The sequence below is a fragment of the Neopsephotus bourkii genome, unplaced genomic scaffold (assembly GCF_033783945.1).
Source record: "Neopsephotus bourkii isolate Nb327-2 ecotype Australia unplaced genomic scaffold, CSIRO-AGI_Nbou_v1 NB_1780, whole genome shotgun sequence".
NCBI classification, from domain to species: Eukaryota; Metazoa; Chordata; class Aves; order Psittaciformes; family Psittacidae; genus Neopsephotus; species Neopsephotus bourkii.
This window is the reverse complement of record NW_026902254.1, coordinates 741,968-763,316: the sequence shown is the minus strand read 5'-3', so window position 1 is coordinate 763,316 and position 21,349 is coordinate 741,968. Positions and strand designations below refer to the sequence as shown.

Here is a 21,349-nt window from a genome sequence, read left to right as displayed (position 1 = left end):
ATTGCTTAAAGTTTAAAGATAAAACACAGTTCTGAAAGACGTTGGGTTCTAAGTCTAGAGTGCTTGCATCTTCAGTTATTCATATCAGTCAAGCATCACAGACAGTGATCTTCAGATCATAGAGCTTAAAACAGGAAAAACATAAATTACTGTGATTTACTGTATCAGAGTTTAATAGCCTCTTGGGATGAAAAGCATTTTTGGACAACGTGGCAACTAACTAAAAATAGCAGTATCACCAGTCTACAAGATTGCCCTCAGGAAGAAAAATTATGCTAGAAAAGTAGATTATGATAACCATTGTGCCAAAAAGTCCTTTTTTTAAAAAAAATCTAGAAAAACTTCTGTCATATCTCAACAATTTCACACAAACCCACTATTGATAGTTTGGTGCATATGAAAGAGTTTATTTTAAAAGAGAATTACTAAAATACACAACCTTCGTTAAAATATAGCTGCTCTGTTTTCTGTCTGTGCTATTTGCTTAATTGTGCCAATAAAATCAATATAATTTGATTAGGACATAACAGACTTGAGTCATGCAGATAATTAGTTATGCCATCAAATAGTGTAACCGAAGGATGCACCTGGTGCTGTGACCTACATACACCGTGATTTTGACCCTGGAATGAGACGCATGTATTCAACAATTTGACATTAACACTGGAACAAGTAATGAAATCATATTGCAAAGTGAGATCTAAATCAAACCACATCAGAATATTGCATAAATATATACTACTGATCAATAAGCACCAACATGAGAAGTTTAGTTCTTGGAGGGATTTAAAAGTGCGTTTGTGTGTGATGTTTTTTGTTTGCCTGGGATTTGTTTTTGTGGTTTTGTTATTGGGGGGGGTGTTTGTTTGTTTGTTTGAGAAGAAAGGCTGACCTATGTTTTTTTCCGGTATAAAAACACTCTGTCAAGAAGGATGAATTTTATGCCAAGGTAGGTCATCAAAATAATTAACATCTTACTACACTGACCTAAGCAATAATTGCCACAGACTGTCTCCAAACAAAAGGGTTAAAGTTCCATTGCTCAAAAATGTCTCCCGAAAGTTTAAGCGTTAGCTTAATCAAAACCTTAGGATACACTTCTGTTCATTTTCAAACAGTCTGTCTGGGAGTTTCTTCTTCTTACTTGAAACAGTTCAATACATTGTTCCAAGATGTTACTTGCCGGCATACCATAATGATGTGAAAAATCTGTGCTTCATTTTCAATTAACGTTTGGAATTCAGTTGTCATGTCAGCACATAGTGCCACTTAGGGTATACAAAGTTATAGCATATAACTGCACAGGATTTGCAGGTGGCCAACTACACCCTCAGTAGGGATGCCCTAAGGCATTTCAATGAGAGAAAGAGTGGCTGAACTGAGCCCAGAATCTTTACATTTTCCAGATTTTGCTTTTATTTTCTTCCAAAGCCATATCTATCTAATCTGTTCAAACTGAATTTGCAAATATTATAGGTTGCTACAAAATTGCTTTTCCAGCTGATGAAAGCTGCATGTTTCTTCCTTGCAGCTTTCCTGCTGCAGAGGACAGAGGACAGACCTTCAGCACCTTTCATTAAGGCCACCTGAAAATCCAAACCTCAGAAAATTATTCTGGCTAAAGAAAGCAGGACAAGAATCCTCTTACAAATAAATGAAGGTGTCTATAATGCTCAAGCACAGCTCAGACTTTGGACTATCCAGTAGACAGATGGCCATAATATCTGCTCACTTTCAAGTTTATAGCTCCAGTGGCTCTAGGTGCTCTATAATTGCTTCAAATGTATTGCCAATAGAAACAAAGGGTATCTCTGCATGCAAGACACTCCCTCCCAAGGAATATGCTTTTCTCTATTCTGTTTACATACATACCATTAATTTGCAGTGCTGTTTACCAAGCATTTTGTTCCCAGATTCTTGTTTAAGATGGTCTAATTCTGAGAGAGTCCGTGTCAAACGAGTTCTGATTTCTTCGTATCTTGTTTCAGCAAAGCCAAGTTCTCTGTACCACCTTTGAGCCTAGTGGAAAGAATAAAAGAGCAAAACTACTGAGTATAATTAACAGTGATATCATTTTTCAATAATAGCGTATGACCATGGACTTAAGTCTGATCTCCACATCGCAAATTTTAAATTATTGTAAATTGATTAAAATAAATGGGATTACATAATTCACTACAATTTTATTACAACAAATGAGTAATACTTCTAAGTGCTATAGAAACCTAACTAACTAGAGCTATGCAGAAAAATAGACTAATTTTTAAATTGACTTCTAAATTTGAAGTTACCTTGAGTATTCTGAATAAAGTTAAAAAAAATTAAATGCAGTGGTGATGCACTCACCCTCTTAGAGATTACATCTTTGAAAGCACTCAGAGAAAATGGAAAGTAAGATTTATCAGCTGGGGGAGAGGGGGGATCTTCCTAAGAATGTCAAAAAAGAAAAATGCAAGGGAGGAAAAGAAAAAACCCCACAACATTCCATATGTTCACCTTTACATTTTTCCTAGAACGCATTTTCTCCACTTTACACATTTTCTGTATATCAATAAAACACCTGGTTGCCTGACAGCGAGATCTTTCCTTTATATAATAGACAACTCCTTCCCTCTTCTGAAAGCAAAGGTTTTGCATTCTTTTAAGTAAACTGAGGAAGATGTAATACACAACTTCACTGGATCACACAAAAAGGTTAGAAAGGACCCAAATTAAAAGATTTTTTAAAATAAGTAAAATTTCAAATGACTTCTTCATGTTCAAATTACAAGGTCAGAAGTCCTTACCCAACCACCATTAGTTATCCATATCCACCCCTTCATTCTAGTTGCCTCACCTGGGAAAGCCTTATCATGCATCTGTGAAAGGACAACCATTTTGTACACCCACCATGTTTAAGTCTACTGCTCTTTTACATATTCAACACACTTGCTACTGCCAGTGCTTTTTCCATAGGGAGTCTGAGCAATGACTGCTATTGCATGAAACAGCCCCATAAATATACACTTGTCACAAAAGCAATACATTCTGCTTAGACTAGCACAGGGTGGAGATGGTTCAGTGAAATGCAGGAATGTGAAAGCTACTGCATTTATAAAGGCACAATACTGAAACCTTCCTCGGTTGGTATCAAAACTGCAGATCTACTTTACACAGTCACAGAACTAGCCATCCGAACAAGTCTCCACGTAGATGGTGTTGGACTTCATGTTTACTACAAAGAGATTGAGAGAAGGGGCAGTGTACATGTTTTGCACCATCACTGGGGATACTGAGACACCTTGACAGTGTCAGATTTTACATCATTTTGGTTCTCATTCAAATACTGCTTTGAATTCAGGTTTCCCATAATCTTCAGTGCTTCTACTGGCTTCTACTCCTCCTCATTCCTAGTGAGGGGGAGGGAAGCAGCCTGCCCAGAGATGGCCGCAGCAGATGGTTTGTTCTGTGTATCTTTATTAAGCTGAGTGCTTAATAAAGCACTCAGCTTCTGTCAGAGTGGTGGAGGAATTCAACTTCACTTGAAGTTCCAGCCAACCACAAATAATTGTGCAATTCATCACTTAACTGAAAGATCAAAGTGGTACATTTTTGGTTCTGCAAATCAGAGACATCCTTGTTAAATCCTGGCAGAAAGAACAGGCATGTAAGAAAACAAGAAAGAAAACAGATTTACACCAGAGCAGCAGATTACCTCTTTTTTTGATTTTTCTAATTCCTTTTGCTGTATTTTTAGATCCTCTTTTGCCTTTTCAACTTGCTCTTTCATGACATTGTAGCTTTCAAACATGCTGCCCTAGATACACAACAGAAAGATGTGACTCCTCTTGCCCATACAGAATGGCACACAGGTTTTTAAAGAGCAACATATTGTTTCTTCCTGAACTACTAAAAAACATTTGCATAAAATCAAGATATTAAAGATCAATATTTCCCTGTTGATTGTTCTCAGCTGAAGTAATAATTCTGTTTTAACAAGAACACAGTAATCTTCATAGAAATTCCTCTAAAGGAAAGACAAGAAATCCACTTCAAGTAAAGATCCTCTCTTTAGGCATATCTTCTGATACCAGTCTCTGGAAAGGTCGACGGGGTGCAGGTACCCAGGGGATGGAAAGGGACTGCAGGGAGAAGTCTCTGTGGGGCCTCTCTGACACAGAGCCTCTGTGGGGCTGCCCCGTGATAGGTACAACCAGTTCCAGCCAGGTCTATCAGACCCACCACAAGGTCTCCCACAGATACGACTGCTCCAAGCTGAAGCAAGGGAAAAGGGTGAAGAGGAAAGAGCAACAGCCCTGAGACCTCAGATGAAGTCAGGTCAATGGAGCGGTTTGCCTTAGTCCATGAGGAATGGGTTAGAGACCAGTTGAGCAATCTGGACATCCATAAATTCATGGGTCCAGATGGGATGCACCCGCGGGTGCTGAGGGAACTGGCAGAAGTCATTGCTAGACCACTCACCATCATCTTTACCAAGTCTTGGGAAACGGGAGAGGTGCCTGAGGACTGGAGGAAAGCAAATGTCACTCCTGTCTTCAAAAAGGGCAAGAAGGAGGACCCGGGTAACTATAGACCGGTTAGCCTCACCTCCATTCCTGGGAAAGTGATGGAACACCTTATCCTTGGTGCCATCTTAAGGCATATCAAGGATAAGAGGGTTATGAGGAGCAGTCAACATGGCTTCACCAAGGGGAAGTCATGCTTGACCAATCTCGTAGCCTTTTATGAGGAAATAACACGGTGGATGGATGATGGCAGAGCGGTGGATGTGGTCTACCTTGACTTCAGCAAAGCGTTTGACACAGTCTCCCACAGCATCCTCGCAGCTAAATTGAGGAAGTGTGGTCTGGATGATCGGGTAGTGAGGTGGACTGTGAACTGGCTGAAGGAGAGAAGCCAGAGAGTTGTAGTCTATGGGGCGGAGTCCAGTTGGAGGCCTGTATCTAGTGGAGTGCCTCAAGGGTCGGTACTGGGACCAGTATTATTTAATATATTCATCAATGATTTAGGTGAGGGAATTGAGTGTACTATCAGCAAGTTTGCTGATGACACTAAGCTGGGAGGAGTGGCCGACACGCCAGAAGGCTGTGCTGCCATCCAGAGAGACCTGGACAGGCTGGAGAGCTGGGCGGGGAATAACTTGATGAAATATAACAAGGGAAAGTGTAGAGTCCTGCATCTGGGCAGGAACAACCCCAGGTTCCAGTATAGGTTGGGGAACGACCTGTTAGAGAGCAGTGTAGGGGAGAGGGACCTGGGGGTCCTAGTGGACGACAGGGTGACCATGAGCCGACACTGTGCCCTTGTGGCCAAGAAGGCCAATGGCATCCTGGGTTGTATTAGAAGGGGGGTGGTTAGTAGGTCGAGAGAGGTCCTCCTTCCCCTCTACTCTGCCCTGGTGAGACCTCATCTGGAATATTGTGTCCAGTTCTGGGCCCCTCAGTTTAAGAAGGACAGGGACCTGCTGGAGAGAGTCCAGTGCAGGGCAGCTAAGATGATTAAGGGAGTGGAGCATCTCCCTTATGAGGAAAGACTGAGGGAGCTGGGTCTCTATAGTTTGGAGAAGAGGAGATTGAGGGGTGACCTTATTAGTGTATATAAATATATAAAGGGGGAGTGTCACGAGGATGGAGCCAGGCTCTTCTCAGTGGCAAACAATGATAGGACAAGGGGCAATGGGTACAAACTGGAACACAAGAGGTTCCACTTAAACTTGAGAAGAAACTTCTTCTCAGTGAGGGTGACAGAACACTGGAACAGGCTGCCCAGGGAGGTTGTGGAGTCTCCTCTGGAGACATTCAAAACCCACCTGGACACATTCCTGTGTAACCTTATCTAGGTGTTCCTGCTCTGGCAGGGGGATTGGACTAGATGATCTTTTGAGGTCCCTTCCAATCTCTAGCATACTGTGATACTGTGATATGTTTAATAAAAATCAAAACAATAAAAAAAAAAAAATAGACCCTATCAAACAAAAGCAGGTAAGTGAACATGGGCATACTTTTCAATAAGATGTGATTAGTTTTTCAAGCCTGAATATTTCACCATTGTAACAGAAGTTTGTGGACTATTTTGCTCTACCAGAAGCTTTTACTTTTGCAGTAAAATAATTAATTTTTTTAATTCCTGAACAATGCAATCTTTGAAGTATTATTCTTAACTTTGTAACTTGCTGTATTTATAAATATCACGGCAAAAATCTCATGTAAAAGGTGCCGAAATAAACCAGTATTTTCCTTTTGATTTCAAGCGTATCTAACTTTAGCACCTCAGATCTCCAGCACATGGAGGCTAAAACATTTTCTAGATTATGAAGTTAATTTAGTTTTGCCCTCTGAATGACATTTATATTTCCCCCTTTCAGAGATCTTGCTTGATAACATTCCTCACTGTTACTACTTACCTCTGTTCTGGGATAATAGATTGATGGGGCTACAACCAGAACTCCTCCTTCTTCAGTCTGAGTTACACTGCATGCTGTTTCAAATTTCTTTGGCTTAAGATCACACTGTTGACCTTTTTCTTCTAGTCTTATTATCTTTTCTTTTGTTCCCAAGCTTTTATCTTTTCTCAGCTCTTCATAGGTGACGCCCAAAGGTGACATTAATTCTTTCAATTTCTTGTTTTCTAAAATAAAGTTTGCATTTGCTTTCTGAATTTCATCAAGCTGTTCTGAAGTTTCTTTCCTGATTCTGTCTATTTCTCTTTTCAGTACACAGTTGTCCTCCTGTAAATCAGAAATAGTTTGATAGCAGCTGCTTTTGCACTCTTGAAGTTCTGAAACCAGGGTCCTGTGTTTGTCTCGTTCACACTTCACCTCTGCCAAACGTCCCAGTAAAGTTTCTTTTTCACGTTCTAAAAGAGATATTCTTTGTAAATAACCCTCTTCCTCTTGGATTAATTCATTATATTTTGCTACATAGTTCTCCTTGTCTTGTAATAATTTACCTATTTCTTTGAAACATCTGCTTCTTTCCTCTTTCAGATCAGAGAGCATCTGGAAATACTTTGTTTTGCTGCCATCCATGGATAAAACACTCCTGGAAAGTTTATTTGAGTCTTTTTCAGAATTCTTATTTTTCTTTTCAATACATGAGGGGTTCTTGGAGAAAGTTTCAACAGTAAATGCTCTTGAGCTTATGGTGTTTTCTTCTGCTAAGTTATAACATCCACCAGCAATTTCTTTCTCATTAAGCAAATTTTGGAATGAAACAATGTTAGCTTCATCTATGGCCAACATGCACTGAAAATATGCATCCATCTCCTCCTGCAGTGCACGCATCATCTGAGCATATCTCTCATTCTCCTCTTGTAATATACAGACCTTTTTTGAGTAATTTTCATTCTCTTGCATCAGTACAAATATCCTCTGAGAACACACAGCCACCACCTTCTCCAGTGCATATATTTTCATGCTACATTCATTACCAGCCTCAAGTGGTGACAGGTGACAGAAACTCTCATAAAAATTGCTCCCTATCAGGGGCAGTTTGTTTAAGCACACAGCCCTCTCCTGCATAGGAGAGCACGTGTTTAGCAGATTCCTCTCTTCCTCTGACCAAAAATATTTCTGAGAGTATTCATACTGCATGTTTTCAGACGTTATTTTTTGACATGACAAATTCTTCTCGTTCGGTTTACATAGTTTTAGGGTCTGGTCTTTTTTTTCTTTCAGGCCAATATTGCTGGAAGGGTTTGTTTGGTGAGTTGGTTTCTGAGGTTGCTCTTCTTTCTCCTCCATTTTGATTATGTCTTCTCCATTATATACCCTATTCACATCAGAAACACAGATTTCTGAGAGATTTCCTTGTTCCTCCATTAGTTTAGGGCTCGCTTCAGAATGCTTCTTTAAGTCTTTAAAAGCAACAGACAAATTTTGTATATCCTGTGAGCCACTTAGGCTGTCTTTGATTTCTTGCTTCCTAGACCTGATCAATTCAGTTTTACTTAAAACTTTAGAACTTTCCTCAGGAACACAGGTCACCTGTTGTGGTTGGGCTTCCTCATTCTCTATTTCTTCTCCTTTAAGTCTCCCTCTAAAGACTTTTTGGTGATAATTTCCATCATCAGCATCTTTATCCAGACATTTAGTTTCACCTATGTTTTTTGACAGAATTTGCTTATTTTCCCAATGTTTTTCCACATTGTATTTTTCTAAAAATGATGTGAAGATTTCACTCAAAGTGGAAGGCATCTTTCCATGAATAAATGCAAAAACTTGGTCAGAAAATGCTCCTTCTGCAACAAGGCAGAAGCCATCAGAGCAAAGACTGGTATTTGCCTCACAGAAATCCAAACTCCTCACTTTCTTCACAGTGGTGACAGCCGATACGTGGTAGATTTCAGGTTCTAGCAAAGTAAGCTGGAGCTTCTTCTTCATCAAAGATTCAACCACAGAAACAGGAAATGTATCTGCTGATAGGTTTATAGCTTGTTCCTTCAAGACAGGAAGATTTTCTTCACCTTTTGTTTCCTTACTTGTCTCATCATAAGTTAACTTCTCAGAGCAAGTGGGAAGCAGTCTTGCTGCAAAATAACTTGGAATACATCTGGACAAAGTGAAACTATTTTCTAGAGTACGTGCTGTCTTTGTTCCAAGGGGGACCTGATAATAGCAAAAGAGGAATGTTTCAAGCTGAAAAAATATAAACTAGGATATATCATTCTATGTTGCTAATCATAATTTATTTTTCACTTCATCCACAAAATACTTGACTACAGACAGATAAGAAAATTTCTATATAAAGAGTTTTCAAATTATTTAAATGTATGCAATCAGAGTAATGATACAAATAAGGTACAAAAAAATCAATAATTTTCTTGGTATACACCTGCATTCACCTTGAATGGCATCTTTAGTACCTACAATTTAAAGCTACTTTTATATTCACATAAAAACACCAACTTTTCATTTTACCTCAAAATTCACAGACTCATTGTGCACAAATGCAACAACCACAGAGGTAACTTTTCTTCTTACCTGCTCAACCACAGCTAGATCAGCAGCTTTCACAAAGGCACTGGAATTGCGTTCCAAAACTGGTAGAAGTTCTTCCGGTAGCTTGTCCGTCTGTTTTAGCCCATCATAGCTGCATCCTGGTGTTTCTGTTATGGTAAAACACTGGACAAGTGTAACGCCATTCCCAGATAATTACATAATCAAATTGAAAAGCAGCCTACCAGATGTGTTGAACAGAAAAGTATTTTAGTGACAGTATACTCAAAAATACCATCTTTACCAGAGGCACGTAACACCAATGATGCAGAGATAGGCACACCATTAAACAAGAAAAAACTGATAACGTTTGCCAATACCAGAGCTTTCACTTTGTTTGGCCTGAAATCTGATTGCTGCATAGCATTCCTAAACACTGCACTTCAGCCATGATATGGGAAGTATCCCCTACTTCCTTATCTCTATAGCTTTTGAAAGGTCTAAGCCTTCTTAGAGAAAGCTCGTATCTAAATGCTACTATTATACTGGCAGATGGTTGTTGCTCCACCTTTCCAAGATAGAGTTTCCAGATTAAGTTTTTAGAAGCTCTTGTACCTTTTAAGTCATGCACACCACGTGAATGAAATAATCTTTGCTGAAATGAAATAATAATTGCACAGAAATGAAAGCAAAAATTCCATTTTATTTTCATACCAGATTCTTCAGCATGTAGCAGCACAACTGGAGTTTGAGTAGATCTGCTGAATGAATCCAAACCTGCTCCCCATTTCAGAGTTTGAATGTCATCCTGGGTTAGATCTCCATTCTTAATGGGAAAAGGAGGAGGAAATAAAAAAAAATCCAATAGATTATAAATATACAGTGTTTCATAGAATCACAGAATAGTTAGGGTTGGAAAGGACCTTAAGATCATCTATTTGCAACCCCCCTGCCATGGGCAGGGTCACCCTAAACCATGTCACCCAAGGTTATGTCTGACCTGGCCTTGAACATTGCTGCCAGGGATGGAGCATTCACAACTTCCCTGGGCAACCCATTCCAGTGCCTCACCACCCTTACAGTAAAGAACTTCCTCATTATATCCATTCTAAACTTCCCCTGACTAAGGTTTAACCTGTCACCACCTTGTTTGTGATATGAAAAACAGGAACCTAAATTTCCTTTGTTATTTTGCATTCAAAGGTCCATTATTTCATTATAGTTGTTACCATTTCATACAATTTTCTCATCCCAACATTATCTAGTAAATGTCATGGTTTTAAACTTCCCACTGTTTCTGTCATACTTTACAAAGAGTTAAGTAAAAAAATCTGAGTAATAAGCATGTAATATGCCCGATTACAATGGAATAACATCTGAACAAAGACTAAGCTACAAGCTCATAAACAAAGAGAAAAAGTCCGATCAAGCTGGGGATTAGACTAATAGTTCAGTGCCCAGCTACAAAGACAGCAGTTCCTAGGCTGAAAGAACTCAAAGGAGAATAATTGTTCCAAATAAAATATTCTTTTCCACTGATAATTTACTTGTATATTTTGTATTCTGTTCTTGATGTTTATTTTGTCTCCCTGATTGAATTTGGAAATTGTGACAAGTTCTGGTCCAAAGGAGACACCCTTATTGCCTGTTACACAGCAGACCATATTTCAGATGCACTGTGCTCATTTCTAGTATACAAAAGACTCAGACTTGAATTTCTCAACAAAACACATAATCAAGGTGGTAGCCAAAACAGCTATGGCACAGAAAACAAGCCAGCAGATTCACTTTTGTCTTCCTGAGCTGTTCCACACTAAATGCCAGTGGAAAACAAATTTGGTCCCTTTGGGGGACACACTCATTCCGCTCTTGCTTGTTTGCTTTTATTTTTTTTTCCCAGGTATCCTCTTTTTATTGATACATGGGTTCTGCAAAAAAGGAAAAAAAGTTACAGAAAATAATGTAAAGGATACGATGCTTGTATGCCAGGAACATGATTCTGTGGAATCAAGACCTCTGCTGTCACATAAAATCTATAGAAAGGTGCATGGCTAGTTACTTCTTACTTTTTCTTCCCCAACACCTTCAGCAAACCCCTAATGTTCACATCTAGAAACTGTCTGATAAGTCAAGCCACAGCCACATGGACCCAGGTGCTTCCTCATGCATTTTTCATGCAGGCATAGGCTTCAACTGGAATACTGCAGACAGATCTTGATACTGAGTTTGGAAATTCAGATTTACAACAAGATTTGAATGACTAAACTCCTAGCTGAGGTGCAGTTCACTTGTACAGTACCAGAACAAAACACCTGCTTGTATCTGATATTATTGTAAGAAGATGAAATTAACTACTAAGGCTAGTTTTGATGAATGACTGATATTCCTGGCATTTGAATGACATGGTATTTACTGAGGAGTCTCATACCATGCGTATTTCACATGAGCCTGATAAGCCCGTCTTCATGAATTACTTTTGTCCTGTGAAATAGGCAAATGATTCCATTCAATCTTTCACTGAAAAATTATATACAAGCAGCTTTCCAGAAAAGTACCAGCATGAACATCTTGTTTTGCACACAATTTCTCACTTTTATAGCTGTTGGTGGAGAATTAATAGGATTCTTCTTGTAACCATTTGGACTTGAATACTACAAGGTGATACAATTAGGAAAGTCTATTTTAATAGATGCTAGTGAAAAACCAAGATAAGGGGAAAAAGCAGTCTTCAGTTTTGCAGTACAACACCAGATGTCTCCCTCCTCCTTTTATCACAGTGAATTTTTTCCCTGCTGTCTCAAGCCATTTTCTACTAGAAAAATCCAAGTGAGTCAGTAGCAGTACCAAAAGAGGAGAAAAAGACAACCAGAAATGCAGAAGATTTGATATACACATCTAAGGAGTGCAACCTACTATGCAGCAGACCAAAGTAAACAGGCTTAATGCAAATTATGGCTTGCTCATTTATACCAAAGACTGGGTAATTGAGACTCAGTTTAACCTCCTATGACAGCAAAGCTGTAAATTAATACTTAGAAAAGAAACAATTAGAAACCTTTGTGTTGAGGAAAAGGTAACCTTTTATTAGGGTGCTGCATAAAATGAAAGCTATTTGGTCCTGTTTCTTAAGACTTTTTTGATTAGTCTCAGGCAATCAGTCAGTTGGTATCTTACTTTCACACCTTCAAATAGCTCAATATTTTCTTATTTTCTCAATTTTCTCAAACCGGCAACAATTCTCTTCTACTTCTTCCCTGGCCCTGGTGCCCTTGCTCCTCCCGATTTTGGCTGGGCAGCCCCCACAGAGTGCACTTGGTGGCTGAACCTGTTTACAACTCAGTAAAAGTCCCTCTAGAAATATCTTAAAATATTTCCAAACCTTATTCTTTATTTTCCAGAAAAAGTGAAGTCTCCAGTTAAAGTAACAGTAGCATTTGTTCAGGAAAGTATAAAAATAAGCAAGAACAGTGAGTCTTTCTGCCACTGTGGGACAGTTATGGAGACATGGTGAGGCTCAGCTGCTGAGCCCTCCACAAAGGTCACCCATGTGCTGCTGGTTATTGCAGGATGATCTTACCACTCTTTCTCAGGCAAACACAGCCAGGCTCCTCGAGTGAACATAGAGCCGCTAAAAATCACCATGTTTGCAAAGGTGCATTCAACTTCCTGATTGAAAAGTCTGTCTTTATTTCTTCTAGCTCTTACAGACAAAACATTCTCTGTACCTTCTTCCAGTTCAGGAAGGACACACAGCCTGATTGTCCTCATATACTAAAGGAGTTTTGTTCATGCCCATTACCTCTTAGTTAGCTGCAGTAAAAATCAAGAGAGTTCTTGGGATATCAGACCACAATCTGAATAGAGTGGCTGAGTGTGAGGCTTAGCTGATTTTGCTTTATTTAACAAATCCTCAGAATAAAAACACCCTCCACCTCAGTGCATAAAGAACAAAACTTTGTTTGAGTCCTCTCTGTGAAAAGAATTGTTCTTTGTCAGCAAAATGAATTGGCAGAAGCTGAATGCCATATTCCAGCATATGCAGAGCTTTCCCATGCAATGCTGGAGCAAAGTGCTTGAAGCAAACAAGTCCTATTCAGTGTATTCAGGGCATATCACAAGCTATGGAACTACAGTCCACTGAATATCTCAACTTACTCCCATGAATGAATATTGTATCCATCTTCCCTTGTTTACCACTATCCAAAAAATCTCATAGACAAGATTTATTTTCAGCTGTGGGTTTTTTCTTCAGCATTTGGGCACGAATAGCATGTGAAAACTCACCCAACCATATGTGTACTCTTCCACTGAATGGTGTCCACAAGACAAAGGTCTCAGAATTTCTTCAGGGATCTACTTCTAGTGCCAACTGAGACCTTGGCCACGTCACTTGAGCACTTTAGGAAACAAGACTTGTGAAGTTCCCTCAATGAGCACCTAATAAAAGCACTGACGCAATGAAGCTCCAGCTACTGATTCCAGTGGGTATGACTTAGGCACTGTGAAGTACTAATGCATAAACAGACATAAAGGAAAAAAGTGCAGGAAGGAAAAAGCCTCACACTTGCATCTCAATAATATCTAATGGCAACTGTAATTCTGGATTGTATAAAGAGGGAAGCTAAATATATTCTGCCTTATTTTTGCTTACCAGGTCAACACTGCTGTCTCTATTCTCCAATCTTGTAAGTTGCAAGTCCTTTTCTTTCTTTTTCAACTTCATGATACCTTGATCTTTTAAAGTCTTATTTTCATCCAAAAGTTCTTCCATCTTTTCCTGCAGTTTGATTTCTGATAATTTCAGACTATACACATGATGGCAAGATTCTTCCAGTTTTCTTCTGAGAAAGTCTTCAGTATCCTGAGAGCACTGGAGTTCCCTCAGCAGGTCTGCCTGTTCTCTTCTGATGCCTTCTTTTTCCCTTAAGAAATCCAGATTTTGCTGCAATGTTTCAAGGTGGCTTTTCATGTCATGATCCACATTTTCAATGCAAGTTTTCAATTCCATTATTTCCACATCAGAGTGTTTATAGTCCTGAGTCCCACTGAACGCTGATTCTAGCTTCTGCTGGAGATACTGCACCATTCCCTCTTCTAGCTCAGATAGCAAAAGAGCAACATGGGCGCTAAGATCTAGGACTTGCTTTTCTAGCCTAGATACCTCATCCTGAAGGCAACATTCCCTTTCTCTCAGCACTGCTGTTTGTTGCCTCTGCCTTTGTTTGTAGTGTTCAAAATACTCTGACTGGCTTTTTATTTCATCTTCTTTTGTCTTCAGCTGCTCCTGAAGCCAACGTAATTTTTCCTTTTGCTTCTTCTCTGACTTTTCTTGGGTTTCAACCTGTAATTTCAATGAATTGTATGGTTAACATCTTAATACTAAATCTCTTATTAGAATCATAGAATAGTTAGGGTTGGAAAGGACCTTAAAATCATCAAGTTCCACCCCCCCTGCTATGGGCAGAGACACCTCACAATAAACCGTGTCGTGCAAGGTTATGTCCAACCTGGCCTTGAACACTGCCGGGGATGGAGCATTCACAACTTCCCTGGGCAACCCATTCCAGTGCCTCACCACCCTCAAATTACAAATTTAGACCCCCAGATTAGACAAATTTCCCCAGGAAATACACATCAGAATAGCCCTGATGAGGTCCATGAGAATAATCACATCATGGGCACAAGGCCATGATGAACCTCTAAGAAGGAACTTACAGGTTCCTGTAAGTACCTGTTGCAGGAGGTCCTCAGAGGAAACCAGGATAACTCAATTTAAAAGGGGGTGACTACAACTACATAGGGGTGCCCCTGTGTTCTGGTTCAGCTCTGTGTTGGGTTATCCAAGGAACAGGTCCCTTCTCCCATGGGGGCTACAGTAGATCTAGGGCAGGCAAAAATTGCCCCTGTACTTACAGACTGTGCCAGGCAAGCTGCATGGCATTGCTTGAGTGGCTTGCTTGGGACCTAAGAGATCATCTGGGATGGTATTTCAGAGAATCACAGATGGGTTTGGGTTGGAAGGGACCTGAAAGCTTGTCTAGTTACACTAGACCAGGTTGCTCCAAGCCCTGTCCAACCTGACCTTGAACACTGCCAGGGATTACTTAGCTTTCATAATTACTTTCTCAGACAGACTTGTTTTGCAGCATGTGTTTACCTTGAGAAATGTTCATATGAAGAAAAATATCAAGTAATAAATCACAGGACTTACTATATGTATTAATTTTACAATTCTGCCCTGTTTTCTGAAAACTCAGGATTGACGTAAGTAGATTTTTTTAAAACCAATAAAATCTTCCATTTAAAGCAAAAGTGACCTACTGTCTTGTCATTTCAGCCATCACTGCAACATCGCAGTAAAAAACAAAGAAAACACAAACTCACCCATGTCTACCACTACATAAAATACAGGAAGTTTATAAACACTTTCTTTTGCATGTTCTACAGTACCTATTAAATCCAAAGAAACCTTTGAACTGGAATTTATATGACCAGCTGTGAACTATACAGCAACAGATCCTTAACACTCACAGCGGTGTAACACTAGGATGTCACAGTTAGAGAAGCTGTGGTTCTATTAGAGAAAAGGGAACAGAGAGACCTTTGCCCTTCACCATACCTGTCACCTGTCAGCTCTTTTTATGAAGATGCCTTTTGAATCAGTTTGAAAAAGACTTTGGTATTTTCACTTGTAGCAGAGTATGTTTGAACACTTTGACAAACAGAGGTGAAAGGTATCAGTGAAAGACAAGAGGCAGCTTTCATGATTCCCATGCTGCCCTTGTTATGAGCAGAGTAAGAGCCACTAGTATCATAGGGCCATAGTGGCAACTTTGAAGCAAGACTGAAAACACCAAGACATTACTGTATTTCTTCAGGGACTTTATTAGGTTAGTCTTTTTGATCTTTAGTACTATTCTGCCTGAAGGGTTCACCGGCAAGGGCAGGATAGAAGGAACAACAGGTTGAAATGATATAGCAAACTCAGGTAGGTGTGGGATACTGCTTTGTTTGGTTAACTGTGGATGGGAATATATGCATGTCTAAGCTTCCTGTGTCTTGAAAAACAGGTTTCACTATTAAATGAAAAAGCAGACTGTTCATTCTTCAGAGTCTTGCCACATGGTACAAGAGTCCTGCCAGGGTATTCAGCTTTGCCCTAAAACCTGGAGGAAATACAAGTGCATAACGAGCATCAAAGACACTGTGTTTCACTGTAGAATCTTCCTGAAAAACCTTGATTCCCTCTCCACTTTCAGGGATCCATCCAGTCAGCTGTGCAAACTAGGTGAAAATAACCATTGTATGTGTTATCAACCAACAGCTGACCTTCCTTGGTACAAGAAGCTTATGTGAGGAAGTACTAGCACTTGGGAGAACTGAAGACTTTCCATTGCAGAGCTGACAATTTCAGAACAGAGGGCATGCGATCAGCAGTGGGATGTTCTTGGCAATGAACATTGGAGCAGGTCAGTTTGCTCCAGTGAGGGGCACTGCAGAGGAGGGCATGCACCAGCAGGGCTCTGCAGAGAGGTGGCCTACATGACAATGCATCACAGGAAAGAACATATGACCCAAAGCAATCTGGGAAACCTGGAAGGGGACCCAAGCTAAGCAGGAAGCTTAAAGTGGATGCAAAGCAGGTGGAGCCCAACTTGACGATGTGTGAGCAATTGAAAGCTCAGATGACAGGCTGAGCAGCTGCTTTTTATATAGAAAAGAGGCTGTGATAGTTGTGTTGTGCTGTTGTATTGCATGTGGTAGGGAATAAAAGAAAAGAGAAGCCTTATGGGGCTAGAAAGATGAAGTCTGACCTAGAGAGGAGGAGTACACTGAGTGGGTTCTGCGGAGAAAGAAGGCAGTGGGAGCATATATCTCAAAGATCAAGGGTCTGAATGAGAAGAATAACAACAGTCTGCCAAAAGCATTAGAGAAATGGCAGGTGGGGCCAGAAAGACCAAAAGGTTCTTCTGATTCCTCTGGTTGTAGAAAAAGAGAAAGGCTGAGACGATCTATTGCTTAAACACTGAGAAGTAACTGGAGATGACTTATAAATTATTACCCCAAAGAGAAGCTAAACTAGGTTATTTGAAACAATATCCTCCTCACCAAGTTGATCAGGTCCTCCTGAATGTGTTTTATTTTCCCTTTAACGCGCACATTTGCATTTTCGACCTGGTGCAACTTCACATTTAGTTGATCAATCGTCGCAAGAAGCGCTTTGTGTGATAGTTCCAGCTCTTTCATCCTGTGAGCGAGAATGAAAATCTTTGCTAAGTAAATGCAACACAGTACAGTTCCAGATGGGTAAGCAGTCATCAGCAGTGCATCAATTTATCTTTATTTTTTCCATTTTTCTTCCAGGAATAAAATAATAAAATCTTGATCACTAATAACAGATGCTTTTTTCTTAACAAATCTGCCGGGGTTTGCACATTATGCTGGAGACTTTCAAAACCGATAAAGACAACACCTATGTTCATTCTCTCTCTGCTTGCTTAATGCAAAAACCATATGCAAACACATTCATAAGGTTAATGTTCACTGAAGCTTGGCACGCTGTATGAAGTAACAAATTACCATAATGACAACCACAACACTTCAGTCTCTACATGTACCCAATCCTGTACTGATGTATAGGGTTTTTCTAGGTTCATAATTAGCATGTTCAAATTTTATGATGAAGGTAAATGTGTTCTAGTGACCAAAGAGAAAACATCTCACTTGAAAAATACTTCACAGTGGGTACTGAAACCTCTAATGCAGAACTGTAATGACTGTCCACAGAGCTGGATTTTGACAAAATAAAGGTTCATTTCACCTGTTGCTGCTAAAATGGTAGTGTAAGATAATATGGTGTGATGTTTGGGGTTCCTCTACACATAAGGAATAGTTAAAATAAACTTACAATAACAAGCTTCATGTTTTCCTTAAGGTTTTCCTTCCCTTTTCAGCCTCCCCATTTTTTTTTTCCCTGTGGCAGATACTGGAGCCTTTTCTTATCTCAGAGATGTGCACATCACCTCCTGTGCCCCTAAAGACTGTGCTGTGCTTCATCTTTTTCCATGAATTTATTTGTTCAACCTGCAATAGTTTTCCACTCAGCTCACCTGCTCATTTCTATATTCTTTGTTTTACTGCCCTCACCTGCCATAAACTTCCTGCTGCCTCCATCCCAGCACAACAATGCTGCCTTCATTTAAAAAACTCACATAATAATTTTTTTGAAGCAACAAGATTAAGATAGAAAACACATAATTAAATAAGTATCAATTTATGTATCAAAGCAAACCTGATGTGTTCCTCCCCATTGCAGACACGGCATAACCTAACACTGGTGTCAAGCAAAACTGGGCCACATATTAGGTCGACATTCTGCCCTGGCTAGTTACAACTGCTGACTCTGATTCTCTGTTTTCTCTAACAATTCTACCTTCCATGTAATTCCTCGTCTCATTTGTCTGTGCTGCAGCCACCAGAACTTCAGGCACAGGATTTCTTTCACTTCTACTGGCTACCCAAGATCCCTAAAAATGGGCTTCATGTATCCCAGACAAGTTTCAGCTGATCCTTGAATTGTTCTCTCATACTTGCTTTGTTTTGGTTTTAAATGAATTTCTTTCTGACTTCCCTTTCCCAAACCTTTGTTAAAATAGGCTTGTTCCTATGAAAGCTTCCATTTCAAAAAAGATTCATTATTATTCTGATAAAAAGTCCATTATTAAAATATTTCTGGCCAAATCCCTTGATGAATTACAACAATTCAGAAATTAAATAATTATTTTGAATGCCATTTATGTTTTCTGTACTTTTGATTAGGTTTCCTTTAGAACAGTGCAGTTGGTGATCAGCTAAACCTTGATCTTATTATTCTAGTCAACTACATGATTAATATTTAATGGCAGCTTTAGCTACTGTGTTTAATATTAACATACTAAACTAGGTGAAGCTTTCTGAAACAAGAAACTTTTTTTGCAATGCAAAATTCCAAATTAACTCTGAACTTCAAAGGAAAGGAATATAATATTCAAGCAGAATTTATATGTCATGAATATTTAAGAATAAAACATCCTGAGAAATCTGTCTGGTCATTTACAAGATTTTAGATCATGCTGTAAATGTGAGTTATATTATTAAAATCTCAAATATTGCATTTCTATTCCACCAGCTACACAAAACACACATGCATCTTATCAAGCATCCTAAAACCCCATTAAGTCTTTCCTTTTTTTTTTTGGTTTTGCAAGTATCGTTTGACAGCCAGTATGTGGGGCAAAAGGAAGGGTACATTTGTACATTGCATTAATTTTGAATACAGAAAAAAACACTTTACCTATTTCTTAGGACAGAATCTGACTTCACGTAGTCCTCTAAAACATCTCTCAGTTTTTGCTCTGACTTTTCCAGCTCTTCTATTCGGAGGTCCAAATTTTCTTCTCCAGCACTGTGTACTCGTTCATCAGGTATGCTTGCATCTTCTAATTCCTGGAAAATCCATGAAGTATCAATTTTAACATTGAAATTCAGGATATCAAATCCTTCATTACTAGGCATCTTAATACAATAACAAAATTCTTGTTTTCTCCCTGGATCCATGATGAAACAAACCCAGATTATTAGGTTCTCAACATACTGCAGTCTAAGCATGGAGTAAAAGAGACTGAGCCTCTGATGATCAAACAAACAGTCCTTCTCAATTCTGAATACATTTATTATTTATGAAAGAGTCTCATTTCATTAGCCCCAGAGTAATGCAGCACATGTGGAGAGTGTTGCAGTTCACAACATGAGATCTCCATAAAAATTCAATTAGACTAATTCATTAACGAATTAGGCATAAAAGTTTTGAAAAGAGGATAATTTTCTAGTAAGTAGAGGAGTTAATAAAATTGAGAATGTTGACCACACAATTTCCCCCCCCCCCCTTATTTTGGTTAAATATCTCATATTTTATTGTTTCAAGAGCTCTGTAACAAATACCTGTATGCAATGGACTAGTAAAATTCCTAGTTTTCCAAAACTAGAAATCCTGCTAGCTCAGTGTGGAATTAAAACCATCATGAATGTAATGGAAAACAGCACTCTAATCAGCCAGTTTCATTGAGAAAATTGTCACATGTGAATCACAATGTGACACATAAAAAAATGAGCAAACTAAACTGCACATACCTTTTCTGCTTTGTAACAAGACCATCTCCTGGCTCTGCAGTGAGCTTACCGTTGCAGCCATGTGCTGTGACCATCCCATGTTTGTGCTTATAGTTTCATTTCCAAAGCAGTGATGTACAAACTTATATCTATGAGAAGAGCTTTTCTTTGCCAAGTGAATCACAATTCCCAGTTTCTGTTCCTTCATCAGTACCTGATTTGGTTATCTCAAGCTCTGTTTATCTCCCGTCATGGTCCTTCTCTTCAGACTAATGCCCAAACTCTTCCTTTTGAAGTGAAGACCTAATTTTTTTTACTTTCTGTCATCACACTGCTAAATGCTTTAAATAAAACATGAAAAATCTCTGTTTGAAAATGCATTCTGTAAATGTTTGGTTTTTCTTTTGAACAATACATTGTGGGCAACGCGTTCCTTTAGGGATTGACTTTCCAAACTCTTGTATGATCCTTGTTTCCAGTTTAAATTGTGCTTTGTACCAGGAAATAGGGTTATTCAGACCCTCACACGAGCCACAGTTTGCTGCATCTGACTGAATTAATCTTGTGAAGTGCCTCAACTACTTCTGCGGGTAAATGGTCTTGACTGGTGATTCCTTGTGAAGAGTACATCTAAAAATGATCTGAGAAAACCAGCTTCTTTTGGGGCTGATTCCTGCAGCTTCAAGAGTGAGCTATTCAGTTGCGGTGACAAATCAGCTTGCTTTGTGTTGCCTTGTTATTTACCTTGTTATTTTTTTTAATCATAATTTCTACTTTATGTGATATATTATCATAACCATCTTATCCCACTCCATGTTCATGTTGGAGTCTGTGCGTCCATGGGAGCAGAATTATCTGTAGCTTTCTGTGTAGCCCTTTAAACGCATAGATCATTTTCAAGAAAATGTGAGGGAGGAGAAAGTTAACTTTTCATATTGTGCTCTTAATAGTTTCAGCTTGCCTCAACATTCCAGAAATCAAATTATCTATTTCTTCCTTATGCCTTTCTTAAATAATGATTTGCTTGATAAAGCTTTGAAAGATAAGCTTAAAACTTTTGAATCTTCCAACCATTCTCCATCTTAAACAACTCTTTTCAACTTTCATTTTTTCAGTCTGTGCTTCACCCCAAATTGTTTTGCAGTTGAGGTGGTCTTTGTTTATCCACTACATTTGCTGGTTGAGGTTGTACCTGTTTTGCTTCCCGGTGGCTAATGTCAACATTCTTTTGTTTCACCTGGGACAATGCCATGATTTCCAAATATT

At 39.1% G+C, this 21,349-nt stretch overlaps 1 protein-coding gene across 3 annotated transcripts in view; it reads right to left on the bottom strand.

Annotated features, from left to right (window-relative positions):
• CUNH4orf50 (chromosome unknown C4orf50 homolog) overlaps positions 1-20,792 on the bottom strand; it is an 81,837-nt gene extending 61,045 nt beyond the window's left edge. Inside the window, exons 1-9 of one of the 3 annotated variants that reach the window (XM_061379880.1) lie at positions 20,105-20,792; positions 19,269-19,420; positions 17,045-17,203; positions 13,587-14,276; positions 9,650-9,761; positions 8,981-9,105; positions 6,404-8,605; positions 3,695-3,796; positions 1,873-2,019 (exon numbers count right to left, since the gene is read on the bottom strand). In XM_061379880.1, coding sequence (XP_061235864.1) covers positions 1,873-2,019; positions 3,695-3,796; positions 6,404-8,605; positions 8,981-9,105; positions 9,650-9,761; positions 13,587-14,276; positions 17,045-17,182 — 3,516 coding nt within the window. In that variant the 5' untranslated portion in view covers positions 17,183-17,203; positions 19,269-19,420; positions 20,105-20,792. The remainder of the gene's footprint in view (positions 1-1,872; positions 2,020-3,694; positions 3,797-6,403; positions 8,606-8,980; positions 9,106-9,649; positions 9,762-13,586; positions 14,277-17,044; positions 17,204-19,268; positions 19,421-20,104) is intronic. The other 2 variants (XM_061379883.1, XM_061379882.1) reach the window with 2 other exon arrangements.
• Between the last annotated feature and the right edge of the window lie 557 nt (positions 20,793-21,349).